The 17,746-nt window shown below is 36.7% G+C and overlaps 1 protein-coding gene across 10 annotated transcripts in view; it reads left to right on the top strand.

Moving 5' to 3' along the window:
* PDE1A (phosphodiesterase 1A) overlaps nt 1-17,746 on the top strand; it is a 342,210-nt gene that overhangs the window by 251,433 nt on the left and 73,031 nt on the right. For all 10 annotated transcript variants that reach the window (XM_044768609.2, XM_070508214.1, XM_044768610.2 and 7 more), the window contains 4 exons: nt 10,168-10,350; nt 12,940-13,006; nt 15,815-15,931; nt 16,793-16,933. In XM_044768609.2, coding sequence (XP_044624544.2) covers nt 10,168-10,350; nt 12,940-13,006; nt 15,815-15,931; nt 16,793-16,933 — 508 coding nt within the window. The remainder of the gene's footprint in view (nt 1-10,167; nt 10,351-12,939; nt 13,007-15,814; nt 15,932-16,792; nt 16,934-17,746) is intronic.

Below are 17,746 nucleotides of genomic sequence, written 5' to 3'. Positions count from 1 at the left end.
CTCTTGGGCAAATATCAGGAACTGAGAAACTTAAGTTTTTTCTCATTGGATAAAAGGCTATTTCCTCATTCTTTACTATATTCCATCAGCAAGCCTACCTTCAAAATATATTTTGCCTGTGTCTACTCTCCATCTCTTTTCTCTCATCTCTGTCTATGTCAGTCTAGTCTGAGTCACCATTATCTTTCAGGCTGTCTTTCTAGACACACATCAACCAGTTCTGCACTGGGATCTTGCTGTCCTCCAGGTTCTATCCAGGAGAGGGGATTGAGTGTGAGGTGGGGCATCCAGCTTGCTTCTGCTCCAGGATCCTGGAAATTTATTGGGGTGTGCTGTCTCCCCACTCAGGGTTTGTTTTGGTTTGGAGAATGTCAGGCAGGAGTCAGTGTCCCTTCTCAAGATTTCTTCTGTCTTCCTTTCTGACTCCTCTTGACTAACGTAGGAAATCTTTAGATAACTGTAGGAATGGAAACTTTGCTCTGACTCATCACATACTCTTCTGGTATCTTTGCCTGGCTTTTCCTCCTTCCATGTGACCTAGATTTTAAAACTCAAATCCAAGAACATGGATTTTCCCCCCTCAGGTTATCGTGTGCCATACATAACTTGAGTCAATGAATGAAGTCGTGGCTGACGATATGGACAAAGGGCCACAGGGTACCAGAAAATATGTTTTTTAAAAACTTGTGATATCTTGTTACATATGAAGCAGGACCTGGCTGAAAATGGTAACATGTATAACATATGCACCAAAACAAACAAACAAAATGACTATTCCTTGGTTATTAACTCCCTCTTGTCATCTTCCCTGCTATTTTGGCCTCATAGGTTTAGAGAGAAATACATTCCTTGTCACCCCTCACACTCGTGTCCTCTGAAAATACCTTAGCTCTTCTTAGTATCCATTCTCCATCCCCGAGATTTTGACTCTTTTGCACAGCATGGTGACTATAGTTAATAATACTCTATTGTATATTTGAAAGTTGCTGAGAGAGTAGATCTTAAAAGTTGAGAAACTGACTCTCCTATTTTTCAATCAACTAACATACAGATAATTCTAATTTGTAACATCAATATAAAAGATTCATTAATCAAGATACCTTTATGGAGATTCTTCTGTCAGTCCCTTCCTATATAGTTCACCAACACTCCCCATCCGACAGTGAATTAATGGGCATGTGGAAATTAGCAGTGCTGCTAAGTCCACGTTATAGAGAGGATTAAATCTTAGTTTCTTGGCAGAGGTCTTCCATTAATTGGCAAGCTGTGAAGGGAAGAGAGCTGTTCTCAAACTTTAGTGTTCATTGAATCACCTGGAGGACTTGTTAAAACAGTGCTGAGTCTCACCTCCAGAGTTTCTAATTCAACAAGTCTGGAGTACAGCCCTTGAAGTTCCATTCTAACGAGTTCCTAAGTGCTGCTGATTCTGCTGCTCCAGGATCCAGACTTTGAGAACTACTGGACTAGAGGATGTCAAAATGAGACTACAAAAAAGAGAGCTGTAGAGAGAATGTTAGAAATTTAATGGTTAGAATTTTGAGGTCTTATCAAAAGAATGTGGCCCAAATATTGCCCCAAGTTGTATATGAGATGACTTTGTGCTGAAACGCCTCCCCCAGTCAGGAAATTTCATCATGGGACAAGGGCAATAAGCAAGGGGTGCTGAATTGGAGATCAGCAGTGCCTCACAGCAATAAGTCTTGGGCTCAGGGAGGCAGGCCTGTACTTTGGTCTGTGGTCACCTCTTCCAGATCTGGGAGACCATAGGCCCTTAGGCTTCATCTCTGGCTGCAGCCCCACCCTTTTTCTCCATGCTGCCACTCTTAGTAATCCTTGGAAAGACCTATGGTTAGATAGAGTATGGAATGTCCTTCTCTATGTCTCATTTTCCTGATTAGAAGAGACAAACATATCACTCTCTGTGGGGCAGGAAGAAGATCAATACTGGGTAGATATTGCATTATGGTAAAATATACATAACATAATTATACCATTTGAACCATTTTTAAGTGCACAATTCAGTTGAATTAAGTACATTTATAATGTTGTACAACCATCACCAGTATCCCAAACAGAAACTCTGTACCTATTAAACAATAATTCCTAGTCCTCTCCTTCCCTCAGTCCCTGGTAACCTCTATTCTACTTTATGACTCTGTGAATTTGCCTATTCTACTCTGTAAAATTTTAAAGTAGGTAAAAAATACTTTTGGAGATTCCTTCCACCACCTCTTCACAACCCATAGAATCTTTACATTGTTCTTTGGCTCCTCAAAGTCCAGTTTCACCATCTTCTTCTCATGGTGTCTCAAACACCTCCATTGTCATGACACCCTCCTTTTACTGCATGTCAGAAATAGGAACTCTGCTTAGACTGATTCGTCCAGAGGTGTAAACAGCTGGGAGTTTACTAAGGGCTTGCTTTGTGACAGACACTGTTGTGAGTGCTTTCTGTGCATTTACCCATTTCATCCTGCAAGTCCATCACTAGGGAAACTCATTATCATCTTTTTATTATTATTATTATTATCATCTTTGTTTTATTGACAAAGAAACTGAGATCCAGACAGAGGAATTATTTTTCCCAAGACCACACAGCTAATAGGTGATGAAGCCAGGATTTCGACTCCAGAGTCAGTTCCCTTAACCACGGAGGATGCTTATTAATCAAAAACATCAGTAATTAGTGGAATGTCAGGCTTTGTGCCTAATGGAATATTTTCAAAAATGTTTTTTAAGCCAAGAGGGCTTCTTGGTGGGAAGCCAAGAGTCACCAGCAAGGCCCAGGGCAGTTTTTTGCTTCACCCATTCCCTCTGTTTCCATCTCCCGACTGACTCCAAAAATACTATCTTGAGCCTAACTCTCCAAGCAACTTCATTCCTTCTCAGAGCCCTCTGCCAACATTCTGCCTGCCCTTTCTGCCTGTCCTGGGGGCAGGCCTTCTTCTGCCTGGACCTCTGCTTCCATGGGTGGGGACGGAGGAAGCGCAGAGCCCTCTTTAGGCTTTAACTGGGAGAAAGCCGCACCTAACTTTAACACTCTCCTTAGCTGACCTCACTTTAGCCAAAATTTGCCTCTTGGGAATTAAACTAAGGTCAGCATAACTGACTTCTCCAGCCAAATGTTCATTCTTCATTGTCATCCAGATATAGTGGTCATTTTCTCACAATTCAAAAAAAAGAGACCAATAAAACCAAGAGAAACAAGGAAAACAATGAACAAAGCTATCAGGTAGACAGAAAAAGGAAAGAAAACTGCCAAAAACAAACAAAACAAAACTGTTGAAATAAATTCATGAGCCTACCATTTTAAGTCCCTTTTGGAACAAGACAAAAAATAAACAATAAATAAATTAATTTGTTTGGGTGGTGGCCTGGAAAAATTAATTCAAATGTATTTAGCACTCAGGAAGTAGATTACTGGCAAGTTGATATGGCGTTTCAAATGTATTACCTTTTTCCACCCTGAAATTTAATTTACTATACTTCAGAGTACCCTGAAATGCTACCATTCAGATACGTTCTCTGTGAGAAGATGACTCAACACACCAGACTTGGAAAACAAATTTAAGCTGCCTCCAACCAAAAATTCTCTGCTGGACCAAACTCTTTTAAGATTTTTTTAAGATCAATTATTTTTAAGGCTAAATTTCAACGTAGAGATGGGATAGGGAATAATGCTTACTGATATTTTTATTGTCTGAATGTGAAGGTAGTCTGAGTACTTAGTAAGAAAAACATGCATTTGAGGTGAAGGATACCTCAACAGTTAAAAACTTAGACTCTGAAATTAGACAGACTTGTGCTCAAAAGATGGCATACCCAGTCCTAGTTGAATGACTTGAGCAAATCATTTAAGGTGTCTGTGCCTCAATTTATTCATCAGTAAAGTAGAAGTACTACTAATAATTGTATCTTTCTCATGGTGGTATTGTAAGGATTAAATGAGGTAAAGTTTGGCTCCTTGCCTGGTTCATAGTAAGTAAGTAATAAAGTTAGCTTGCATTATCGTCTATAACTGTCCTTAGAAAGTCCTGAAGTCTGATGGAAGCTTTAGTATTACCCTGAGAGTTTATTTTTTTTGATGGGGGGTGGGGCGGGTGCAGGAAGCTCAGAGCATAGATGTGAGTTAATCAAAGAAATAACACTAATGGACTTGCCTATGAGGGAACCACTTACCCTAAACAAATAGCCATACTGCAGAAAGTCAACCTCTGTTAATCCTCCAGCCATCCTGGAAGAGCTCACTTGGAAGATGTTTACCACATCTGAGTCCAGTACCACACTTAGCCCAGGGCCAGTGGAACTGTTTCCCTGGACACTGCCCCCTACTTTAGGGTGTTCAACAATGGCCTTCTTTTGGTTTTGCCCCTCCCCATGGGGTGATAGGTCTCCAAGGCCAAGAAGAATCTGGAACCTATGCCCTATTCCCCCTTCCAGGTACTTGGACCCTGGAATTCCCTGCCCTGTCCAGTGTGCCCCTCTACCATATTCTGGGCACTAAGACCCCAGAATTCTCTATCCAAAGGTCCTCTAGCCTGTTTCCTCAGTCTTAATAGGCCTCGTCCTTAGGTCTTTCCTCCTTAGGGGACCCAGGACACTGTTGGTGTGTGCCCCCGTCCTCCTCCAAAGAGTGTCCAAGAAGTAGCTGCTTTCAAGACAGGTTGATGGATATTGTACTGGGTGGGGGGTCCACTTGCTTTTACAGTGAGGGCCTGAGAGGAGGTAGGTACGTGCAGAGGGGCAGCCACAGCCAGTTGGCCTGGCCCTGTCACACAAAGAGTTGAGAATTCTCAATTCAAATCCAACTTATCAAGCTTTTATGAAATTTATTGAAGGGTAGGGGGATAGGACACACTGAACAATTTGTTCACTTGATATATAACTTTGAAATATTTACTTATATAGTATTTGGGGGAAAATGTGCTCCTGCCCTGGGCCCAGCAAATGTCAGAGGCAGAACCAAATAAGTTAGTTGCTTGTTGAAATGTATCCTTTACAAGAAGAGTAAAGCAGGAAAAGCAAATTTGAAATTGAGAAGCTAGTTTCTCCGAATTGCATCTCACATTTGAATTTAGTACTTGATAGGTGTAAGTGTGGGCACCAACGGCCTGGAAACAACTGTGTGGGTCCACGGGTGTAACCATTTTCCAAGAGTCCACTGTGGACAGAAATATTTTCACTGATATAGTTGTAAGAGTCAAAATCCCACGACCTCTTCTTCCATGGCCACCTCCTTATTTATTCCCTTCCCCTACAAACTTTCTAGTTCAAAACACAAGCCCTTTGGGAGTTGTTTCATCTGATTTCAGGAGAAAGTTGGGAGTATAAATAGCTCCCAAGGATCAGTTGAGCACTGATTGGATGCAGGGCTGACTGGCCCCCATCAACACACGGCTCAAGTGTAGGGACACCTCACTTTCTGCTTTATTGATTCGATTGGGACTAAAAAAAATGTTGTATTAAACACCAATGGAAGCATTTTTCAGAGGTTAACAATGATAACATTTTACACATAGACTGTTTCTCATTCTTTTCTGTATAGTGCAGTTTAAGAATTCCCAAGGAAAATGCACCAATGATTATGTTTTTATGTTGCAAATTTCTTAAACACAAAGTATTCATTTTTTAAGAACACTTGCAGTGTAAACAATTTTGCTGACTCTGCCATCTAACACTAGGATGAAGAGCAATCAAGCTGTTGGATGGTTTGAAAACAAAATTCGTTATACTATTTGAGATCCCATTTTATCAACTACTTGCACAAATTTATTTCAAAAAAGAAATGCGGGCAGACTGTAGTCTTATATGTTTTACATGTGACAATCTTATGTAAGCATTCAGATATTTTCACATTTCTTAGATAAATGCATAGGAAAATTGTTTATGATAATTCTGTAACAAAAGCCCAGGCTTACTATTCCATATTATACTATAGTTTTTGTTCCTAGCCTATGTAGCATGGTCAAATGAAACCTGAAGAGCTCCTTGTGGTGCTCAGAGGAAGGAAGACAGAGAGTCCAAGACAGGTGCCAGGGAAAGGGAAAATAAATAAGGAAGAAGAGAGAGATGGAAGAGAAATATGTGCCATTAGGCATATTGGTTTATTTCATTATTTGTTTAAATTTAGGTTTTATCAACTCATCTTTCAACTTTCTTCTCTCCAAACTGGAATGATTATCTTAATGAGTCTACTACACTTATTTATGTCTTCGTTAGTAATTTCTTACCATCCTCTACTTGATATCTGAGCAAAAAGAGAGTTAATATTTAATAGAAATACTGAGGTCCTTGGCTAAAGGCATGTAAACAGTGCGTACAATTTTTAAAATTTTTATTTACTATGCTTTTAATTCAAAATGCTATAAAATGTTTAGTGTCTTTTGCACACCAAATATATGTTTTCCCATAATTTGCTTTACAAATTGTAAAGGAATTGTTCAAGAGTAAATTAACTTAAAGGTAATGAAGAAATGATTGGCAACAGTGAATTATTCTCAGGATGCTGCTTCTTATCAGTCAAATAACGTGGGACTCTAAATACTAAAACTTCTTATACCATCCCCATCTTCACTCCACTCCCTAAAGGTAATCACTTATAACAGCTTAGTGTAAATGTTGCTAGACATTTTCTAGTCACCCAATAGATATACGATGATCCCCCAATCTGTGCCATGCACTGTTGTAGATGCTGGTGATATAACAATGCAAAAAAGAGACCAACTCTCTGCTCTCCAGGTCTTTACAGTCTAGTGGATGAAACATAAAATGAATAAACAAACCAATAAACATAGCATGACATCAAGTAGTGGTAAGTGCTAAGAAGAAGTCTATAGCAGGATAAAAAGACAGACTAGAGGTATTTGCTATTTGAGTAAGGAGGTCAGGGAAACCTCTCTACGTGAATGTGGGGAGGAAATAATCCACACGTAAGAGATTCTAAGCAGAGGGAACAGCAAGTGCAAAGACCTTGAAGCAGAAGCAAACTTGGAAGGTTTGAGTATAGCAAGGAGGCCAGTGTTGCTGGAGCAAAATGAATAAGGGGGAACTAGTTAAGAGATGGAGTTGGAGACATAACTTGTGATGAGACATAGCTTGTTTATGAATTCGGCATTGACGTGATCTAACTTATATAAGAGGCATTCTGGTGCAGAGGGAAGAAGAGACAAGGGAAAGACCAGAGCTAGGAGACCAGTTAGGAGGCTACTTCGGTAGGCCAGGCGAGAGATGATGGTGGCTTGATGATCTCTCATTCACTGCTGGTGGGAATGCAAAATGGTACAGCCACTCTGGGAAACAGTTTGGAAGTTTCTTACAAAACTGAACATACTCTTACCATCCAATTCAACCATTGTGCTTCTTGGTATTCACTCAAATGAGTTGAAAACCTCTGCACACGAATGTTTATAATAGCTTTATTCATAATTGCCAAAATTTGAAGCAGACAAGATGTCCTTCAATAGTAGAATGCATAAAGAAACTATAATACATCCATACAATAGAATATTATTCAGCAATAAAAAGAAATGAGTTATTAAGCCATGCAAAGTCAGTAGGGTATTCAGATCGGTAATGGCTAAGAAGGTATTTTAGTCTATTGCAAATGGAATTTTTATTATATTTTAAAACCAGAAGTAGAATTGATATGCTCTATTAAATTAATATTAATAGAAAGTTCAGCCTTTATCTTCTAATTTATAACCCACACTAGTAGTTACCACATAGTGTTCATGAATGAGGAAAAATTCTTTCTTAGCCTCTATAGATATATATACACATATATATATATACTTAGCCTTTATTCTCTCCCACTCTCTCTCTCTAAATATCTATCTATCTATCTATCTATCTATCTGTATGTATATGCCTTCACAGCAACATCTAGACTGATGTTTGACCAAACAACTGGGCACCATAACCTAGCCATTTTAACTTATAAAATTAACCATCACAGAGGTATTTGTTGCTTTTTCAAGATTTACTTTTTTAGTTATATAATAGCATAGTCCATGTTTTTCTCATTACATGCTCTCTTCCTTTATTCCTATAACCACCAATTAATCCACATCACTCTTTCTCCCTGAGATTACGTGCTCTTTCCTTCTCAATAACTGACATCATGTTATCATAACTAACGATTGCCAGACTCTTGAGTACCACATCCATATGTGCATTCTCATTTCTGTATGCTGATTTGTCAGTGATTGGTGATCTTTCTTGGATGATTTATGAGTTTAGGACGTACAGCCTTAAGGTCATTAACCTCAAATTTGCAAAGGAGCAATTGGCAACCATTACTGTGTGCCTGTCATTCTACTTAAAGCAGCTGATAAAATAAGGCAGCAGTAGAATTCTTGGAGCACGGTGACATCACAGGATTACACCACAATGATTCCCATTCCATCTGTCCTGCTCTGTGGTTTTATTTGATTACTGTATAATACATAATAGAAATGCCATAATCAATAATAATAGAAATGGCATAAGCCCTGAAATTTTCAAACCATGTAATGTAGTGTCTTGCTGCAATTGGCAAAGGAATCTAATTTAAAATGGACAAAAGGAGAAAAAGAAATTTTTGCTTGGAATTACAATGTCAGTGTATTAAGTGTGAGTCAAAATCATCCAAACCTAAGATCCGAAAGAAAACTAAAAATGATATAAAGTAAGTACTAGTCAGTATTACCTTCCAACTCTGTAAATCTTTTTTATCTTCATATGTATACCGGTAGGTTTGTAGCTCCAGCTCTTAAGTTGTGTATATTTTTTCATAAGATATTTCATAAATGCATTCATGCTTGTTTAATACCATGAAAAACAAAATATTGGCAAATGACTCTCCTCTGAATGTTTATAGAAAATGGCAGCACATTGAGGAGATCATATATCTTTTGAGCCTCTTTTTGTAGTATTGGGTGATTTGGGTGGGCTTCCTGCTTTTTTTGGGACCTTTCCTTGGTCCCTGCTCTTTTGAGATGCTGTATGACTTGTTCTGGAGGCTTTAGTACACGCTGTCATCTCTGGCTACCTTCCTTCCATTGGCTCATAATCTTCAGGCCTCACTCTGTGCAAAGAGATTTACTGAAGTGAAAGGAAGCCAAAGGTCAAAGCTAAAGTGTGCCAAAAATAGTTCTGAGTTATTAAATTGATGCACTGACAAGGAAATAACCAAGTCAGGCGACAGGCGGAGCTGGCCTGTGCTTTTCCTGGAGGGAAAGCTCAATTGCTCTGTAAAGTCATTTCTGTATTTTGTGGGGAGCCTTTTACAGTATCTTGCCAGTTCAGACCTTTAGGAAGTTCTGGATCATTGGAGCTGACCAGCCTTAATGGCAGCTATTATTCCTTGTCAGTCGGGTCAACGTTATCTATCTGGAGCTTACATGGGAGAGTGGCAGCGCAGTGGCTTCAGTCTCTGTTCACTTCCTGACTTACTTGGTTGATTTCCTTGGCCAGCAGCTCTAAAGCCACCCACCCTCAAGACAGCATTTGCTCTTGCTGGAGATATTTCTCTTCTACTTACACTGCTCGGTCGCCTAAAATGAGTTTTCAAATTAATCCATTTGTTTTCATCTTTATTTTTTTCTCTTTTTTATCTGTGATATTGATACCAGAATGAGTATCTTTTAGAGTACTTAAGTTATTATTTTCCTAAAATTTAGAGATACCAGTTAAATAAAACACATGTCAATGACTTTTGTGAACTCCAAGGCCTTATTCAAATAGCATCTACTATCTGTACTAGGTATATACAAGATTATTAAATATAAGACAACTTTTACAGCTTCAGCCCCTCTTTTTTCTTTCCACTGCAGTTGCTTCCTTTAGTAGCAGACATCTGTTTATGAACTCTCTTCCCTATCTTAGTTTTATTCATTATTAGAATAGCATATTAATGATATTAACAATTCATATCTCCTGACTGGTATCATTGTACTTAAATATTTGAGAAGCTGCAGATGTTCAAGTTCATTAGTCCTTGCCTTCAGAAGATGATCAATTTGAGAAATTCAGAGCTTTCCAAATGTTAACCCCATCATTTTTCTTTCTTCAGATAGTTCATATTAAGGGATGATCAGAGAGAGATTTGCTATATTTTAAATTCTATTGCAGCGCTCGTTTTGTTGTTGTTAGTTTTTCCTAAAGTCTAATGGGTATACGTATTTGTAGAAGACTGCTGGACACCGAAGATGAGCTCAGTGACATTCAGACGGATTCAGTCCCGTCGGAAGTCCGGGATTGGTTGGCATCTACCTTTACACGGAAAATGGGGATGAAGAAAAAGAAATCTGAGGAAAAACCTAAATTTCGGAGCATTGTGCATGCTGTTCAAGCTGGAATTTTTGTGGAAAGGTAAATGAAATTGTTAGTATCTCCAGATGATAAAATTTGAAAGGCAGGAAATATACTTACTATATCAAAGTTATGCAAGTCCTATATTTTACTTATTAAGGAAAACTGTGATCATAAGTATACCCAGAATGAACAAATTTAGGACTTTAAGTTGGACTTACCTATAACAAAAGTGTCTTGTCCTGGATTTATGATTTTTATCTGTTTTACGTTGACATAAAGACTAAAGGCAAAGGCTTTGAATGACCATTCTCCTCAAGTGAACCTTTGTGAATAACTGTTTAAAAGCAATTATAACATGTTCATATGCTCATTAGTAACACATTCATACGTTTGTTACACAACTAATTTTACCTGAATAAAATGCAACACCTCATAAAATAAATTCTACACTACATACCAAAATCAAGTAGGCCTTTCTCTGCGTTAAAGAGAAAAGACCATCCTCTTCCTACCATGGGAGGAAAGCTCTCTTCTGTCTGCTTTTGAAGAGCTTTTAACGTTTCTGTCCCTGAAGCAAGGAATACTCTTTGAAAGGGTAATCCTCTCTGTCTTTCTTTACATTCCTTATGATAGAACGTACAATGATGTTCATTTCTCAACCTGCTCCCAGTCTAAGAAACTCAGTACCATCAGAGTTCCCAGTGAGTCCAGGGAACCCTGAAAAACAAGAATTGGAGCCAATGGTATTGGCTGCAGAGTAATGAAAATAATAACATTAATAATAATAATGGCTTTCTTGTTCTGAGTATTTATTATATTATGCTAGACATTTATATCACGTACTCTTCACAAAAAGCTTATAATTATCTTCATTTTACAGACGAATGACGTTAAATAGCTTTCCAAAGGTCACACACAGCTAGTGAGTGGCTAACCTATTATTCAAAGCACGTGTTCATACTGCCTTTCTGGGCCATGAAGTCAAACTGGTTTAATATTACTTAATTTTTAAAATTTCTTCTTTATTGACTTTTATGTTGACCTTTTTACCTTTGTCCGTTACCCTTCCATTTCCCCCATACCTCTATTTTTTTAGTAATAATAACTAAATAACTGAATAGAAAAGATTGTTTTTTCCAAAAAAATTAATATCATTATTGACATTATTTTCTGGGTCTTTTATAGTGTGGTTAGTAACTTCCTTGCCCTACAAGATTACAATAATTATGTCTATCTCAATAGAATAATTAATAGAAGTATTTTTATCTATAAACTGCTCTGAAATTCTTCCAATAGAGAAAAGAATAATTTTTTTATTACTGATTGTCCACATTCAAAAATTATTTAGTTATTTAAAATAAACATAAAATGAGAACATGGAAATAAAGTAACAATGTCTCTGTAATAAAACGAGGGGATACTTTATCAAGAAACCCTGAACTAGAGATATATGTAAACACAATATTTTAATTCTGAGCTTCCAAAAAGTCAAGATTAAAAAGGAAAACATAAAGAATGACTTGGCTTTTATTACTTAAAAAAAATGATGGCTTTTACATAGAAACTAAATAACATGTATTATGAATTTTTAATATAGGGCACATTGAATCAAAAGGTTGACATCTTCCATAATGGTTTTGTAAAAGACACAGAATAGTTTCCAAATGACTATTTCTTGTATTGACCCCCAGTATAAGTTAATGATATAGTCATTAAATTATGGTTTTATCCAGGCATGTTGAGGAGAGAAGTTACAATAATATAGCTAGGAATGCAGCTTGCTTGTGGACTAATGATATAAAAGCTAAGGAACATGATTAATAATCAGTTAATAATCATGTATCTTTCAATCCTGAGTAGAAGCCTATGGCTGTTCTACACATTTCTATACATTAGGGTGAATCATATTGATTCTCTTCTCCCACGAATACATGGAGGAGTTTCTTATCTTTGGTTTGTGTCATCTTCATTGCCCATCAGAAGATGAAAAAATTCCAACAAATTACTGATTAATACAAATATTTTTGTGATTGATGCTATTATAAAACTGGAAATAACTTTGTTCTTTCTTAAGTAATATTAAATGACAAGTTGAAGAAACTTAAGAAATTTTTGTCAATATTGTTTCCTTCATAATCTTAACAAAAAAAATTGTGCAAATTCTAGTGATACTATTTGTTTCCTCCTATAATTTCTATTCTATAGAAAAAAAATCTATAAAAGAAATATTTTAATGACATTCAACTTCCAGGCTGAAAATATTGGCTCATAAATGGACACAAAAAGAGAATACTCTGCTGTCACGGATATGGTGGCATGCTAGAAAGTGTTGTTGTTGCGCATACAAAGGACAATCCTTTTTAATAAGATGAAGTTAAGGAAAAAATATCTTTATATAGAGACTAAAATCACATTGATTTCATAGGGTGGTTGTGAGTAAACAAAATACTGTTAACATCTGTCATATTGTAGATGCCTAATAAATGGTGACCATAGTTATCATTGTTGCCACAAAGGGAGCCTGTAACTAATGATAAAAGGTGAACAAGTCAAAGGTAATCTTCTCCCTTATATTTAAGAAATAGTTGAAAACTTTGGTCCTCAGATAAATGATTTGTATATCTATGCTTATTTTTCTTTTTTTAGGATGTACAGAAAGTCCTATCATGTGGTTGGTTTGGCATATCCAGAAGCTGTCATCGTAACATTAAAGGTGAAATAATTTCAATTATTTTAGTTTTTCAAATAGTCATTTTTTAAAATCTTAAAACGACTGGGATAAAATGAAAATACAACTTTGCTGCAGTTTGCATATTGATACGTAAAAAATATTTTAACCATTTACAAAATGTAGTGTGTTCCAAATCATGACTCACTGTAGACTCGAGGATTGATTTACACTAACAAACTATAACAACACATATGCATGTGTATGCACACACGTGTGACCTTTTCTTCTTCATGCTCTATTTAGGTGGATCTTGAATTCAGTTTTGAGATGGCACCAGTACTTGCCAGAATATACATATTTTGTTATGTATATATTATGGAAGAGTTGAATGCATTATAGAAAGATGTTACAGTTGAATATGGTTAAAGGATAAAACTTATATGGAAGAAAGTTGTTTAGAATTTTAGGTCTAAAAAAATATACAAAGTAAGATAAAATTAAGAAAGAAAACGAAAAATTCATCTCTCTTGTCTCTGCTATTCCTGGGCTGCCCTAGTCTGAGGCCCAATTACAGTATTAGATGTATTAAAAATGGCTAGAGTCGAAACTGAAGCAGTGAAAGTTTTTGGCTCACTTGCTTGTTTCTATTATGCACCCGCCCATGCGCCGGCACTATTGGCTAGACGTTGTATCCACAGGGGCGTTTTGTAGGCTCATTGTTCTACCTTCCTCCTTTCTTTCTACCACTTAATTTGGGTGGGGGGAATTCTCCTGTAGCATTGCTTTAGCTCTGATTTATTAAACTCTTTTCCTAGTGTAAATTTGTATTACTTTCTTTCATTTTTAATTTGTTCTTAAGCATCCCCTTTGCATTTGTTTTTTTCTCTGCTGCATATTATATTTTAATCTTATTAATTTAAAAAGGCAGTTTGTTTTTCTTGCATGCTTTTTTATATTTGTGTTTCTAATGCCATCATGAAGACAAATATATAACTGAAGTGTGACATTATAGGATATTGATCCCTCCTTAACTCGAGAGATTTTGATTTCCTCATTTTTTCCTCAATTATGGGCAAGAAAATCACTTATTCTTTTTTATTCATTCTAAGATCCTGTACTTAGAACCAACTAACAAAATATTTTGGTATGAGAGAGTGTAAAAGTTTTTCTAAAATGTACTATAGAAAACACATATGAGCTAACAGGTTGAGGGAAGAACTATCACTAAGTAAGGAATATTTTTAGTTGAATAATTCTTATTTCCCACAATACCTCCGTTTCTTGTTTGTTTTCAATCTGACCATGTAAAAGTCAAGTATCTGCAGTAGTATTACAAATGTAAATCATCACTGTTGATAAAAATCCCCAAGAAATGGAGAGCTAACCTTTTACTCAGTGGGAAACTCCTAGTGGGAACTATAAATAGGAGCCTTGTAACAACCTGAACTAATTCTTCTGTGTTAGCTTTGGAATTTGATAAAAGATTTGTTGGCCTCCTTTGAGACTTACTGATGGTAAAATGCCTTCTAACAGAACTTTTAGAGATTTAAAATTTACAAACAGATAAAGCAAATGTTTGGGGATCAAATCGGGGCCAAATGCAAGGAATTTAACAAAGATACATGAACAAACCAAAAAATATTTCATTGGTGTTTCCAAGTGATTAAAAATACCATTTCAAGCTGTTATTATTATTTTTCAAAAGAAGTATTTCAAAAGAGACTGAATCCTTTTTATCAGATTTTCAGTTTAGTTTCAGCATGTTAAAGCACAGATGGTTGGCCTCCATAAAAATGTGTTATATGAATGAAGTTCTAAACAGTGCCTGCTCAAATTCATGAAGAATGCATAGTTTTAAGGTTGCCCACTTACTGTTCAATACTGAACCTACTGTGTGAATGTAAACACTAGACCTTCTTTGCTAATAGCTTCCAATAGTCATTAGAACTGACTCTGCTGCTAGCTTTTTTAAATTTCAGTGATTTATTTAGTGTTGGAGCTCAAACTTTACATTACAGCTTCCTTAGTGTATAGGACTGACATCACTTGCTGCAAGTCTGTTTAGTGGAGTCCTCTGCAAGTTCTCATCCTGGAATTACCTTAAGCCAAATCACGATGTAGCTGGACTGGCACACCTGCTCTCTGCCCTCTCTCACTGTCAGGGGATACTTTCCAAGGGTAACTGTTCCCAAAGGCTTGACCGCTTGCCTAGGAAATTGCCTGAAATGCCAAAATTCTCTCCTCCTCTTCAATCAAAAGACCCACTTCCTTTCCTTACCATCTGTCCCTGGAGGAAAGTATAAATGATTCAGCTAAGGTTAGCGTGACTAATAGGTAGTATATATTCTGTCTCTCTAGGGTTAAAAGAAGACATAAAATACCAAACCTTTAAACCAAATTACTAACTCTTATGGTGGAATTTCAAGCAATGTAGGAGGTGGGTGGGTGGGAAAGAGAAGTTGGGGCTACCTTCCCTCTATGCCTCAGTTGACATCATCCACCTTAAAATGAGACCCACTCTGGGAAAATGATTTATGGCATGAATTTGAAGAGAGATTAATTAAAGATAAGGGCAGTATTACAGTGTTACCGGTTTATTATATGAATTTTGATAACCTTGGGATTAAGGGGAAGGTCTTTACATTACTTTATACATTATGGCCTCACTTTCCTGGACCCATGGATACTAAGTGGCCCTGTCATATCAGACACTGGTAAAAATATAGTTTCAGTGCTGAATTGAAATCTGACCTGCTGGATGTATTATGCTTAATCTCTCCAAGAATTTTTCATAGAAGGAAATAGAACTATATGATATTGCTACTGAAGTATTTGCTCTTTTCTTTACAGGATGTTGATAAATGGTCTTTTGATGTATTTGCCTTAAATGAAGCAAGTGGAGAACATAGTCTGAAGTTTATAATTTATGAACTGTTTACCAGATACGATCTTATCAACCGTTTCAAGGTCAGAAAAGTGGAACAGCAGTGAGATGCTCTTAGAATTAGTTATCTGAATAAGAATGCAAATGTACAACGAGTCATTAATCAATGCATTTTATAGTGTTTCTAGTTGGTGGGTCACAGAAAGAGGAGGATGAGTTCACCATGTGATATGGCCATTCTCCACAGCTCACTGACATAGCTATATATCCACTTGGATATCATGAGGCCATTATAGCCTCATTCCAACAAGATACAAACATCCCTCTAAATTACTTACGGAACAATCATGCAGAGATTGAAAGCTACGTTTAAAGAAATATGATCTTCTGTGTTCCTAGAACACAGAATGAACATTTATTGGCAGCTTTTCTCAAACAGAAATGAAAGGGCTTCTAATTAACTTCATTTAGAGCCATCTAAGCAACAGATTTGATCCAGATTTCTGAGCACCCTGCAGCCTGTACCTTTTATCATTCCTGTGGAATCACAGTATTTTTAGAGCTCTAAAGTACTGGGAGGTCATTTATTTTAACCCCTTGTATTACAGATAGAAAAACTAGACTTTGTCAATTATAGTTGGGAAATTTTACCCTTTTAAGAATTTTAGGCTTCTGACTTGACTCAGGAAGATATAAACATTTAAAGATGACAGTATGGGTAAGACTGTTATTTCATCTAGCTTAGTTAGACACTTGGGGATGACAATCTTTCTCTTGAATGGTAACAGGTTAATGAGGTAGTTTTTCAGAACTGTCCACATTTAACTTCAAGGAACTACTGCCCACAGCTGACTCACTATGTCCCATCCCCCACATGGTTTGCTCATGTTGATTTAGTGATACTCCCTTGGTGACAATATTATTGTAATTATTACTTTCCACAGATTCCTGTCTCTTGCCTAATTGCCTTTGCCGAAGCTTTAGAAGTTGGTTACAGCAAGTACAAAAACCCTTATCACAACTTGATTCACGCAGCTGACGTCACTCAAACTGTGCATTATATAATGCTTCATACAGGTATCATGGTAAGAAAGTATTTCAAACTGAAGTTTGTTAGTTTGGAACATCAAATTCCATTCTCCTAAGTTTCCATTGTTTCTTTAACGCCATAGAAATATTATAAGTAACAATAATACTTAGATTTTTGAGAGTTGAGTTATTCATAATATACATTTTTCAAAAAGAATTTATTCTCAGTGAAAAAAGAAATGCCCTCTCAGGCAAATGGAATATACTGCAAATTTTCCAAAATTTGGACTATAGAATCTTTTTGTTTGTAAATTCCTTTTCCCATAGGAATTAACCAAAAAAAAAAAAAAAGAAGTGACCTTGAGAAAAAAATCTTTGGAATAAAAGTTATAGTGTTCCTCCCTCATATTATCATGTTCTTTCAAGCTGACCTCAGTAGTTTTTCTCTTCTATTGCTAATCACAATCAAATCCTAACAGGGACTTTGGAAATTATTCATGTGAATTTTTCCAAGTTCTCCTTCCTCTTCTTTGCATCTGAATGAACAATGGATGAGTAAATAAATGATTCAGCAATGCAAATCCTGGGACAACAATGAGAATGGGACAGAAACTCTGAGACTGCCTGGAATTTCTGTCTCAGAGCTCACAATGGCTCCCAGAAGGTGAAAAGGGAGGAGTTGTACTTCTTTCTGAAGGCTCCAAACAGATGTGGGTTCAAAGGAGTTTAGGCCATGTGAGATCCCCAAATCTCAGTACCTTCTTGATTCCTCATGTGTCAACCTAGGCTGAAGCAGTGCCATAAAGTACATGTGAGTAGAATACTTCTCCAAACCCCATAATATGCATTGCCTACCTGTTTAGATTTCA

This window comes from Equus asinus, chromosome 4 (assembly GCF_041296235.1).
Source record: "Equus asinus isolate D_3611 breed Donkey chromosome 4, EquAss-T2T_v2, whole genome shotgun sequence".
Classification (NCBI taxonomy): domain Eukaryota; kingdom Metazoa; phylum Chordata; class Mammalia; order Perissodactyla; family Equidae; genus Equus; species Equus asinus.
This window is presented reverse-complemented; position numbering and strand designations above follow the sequence as displayed.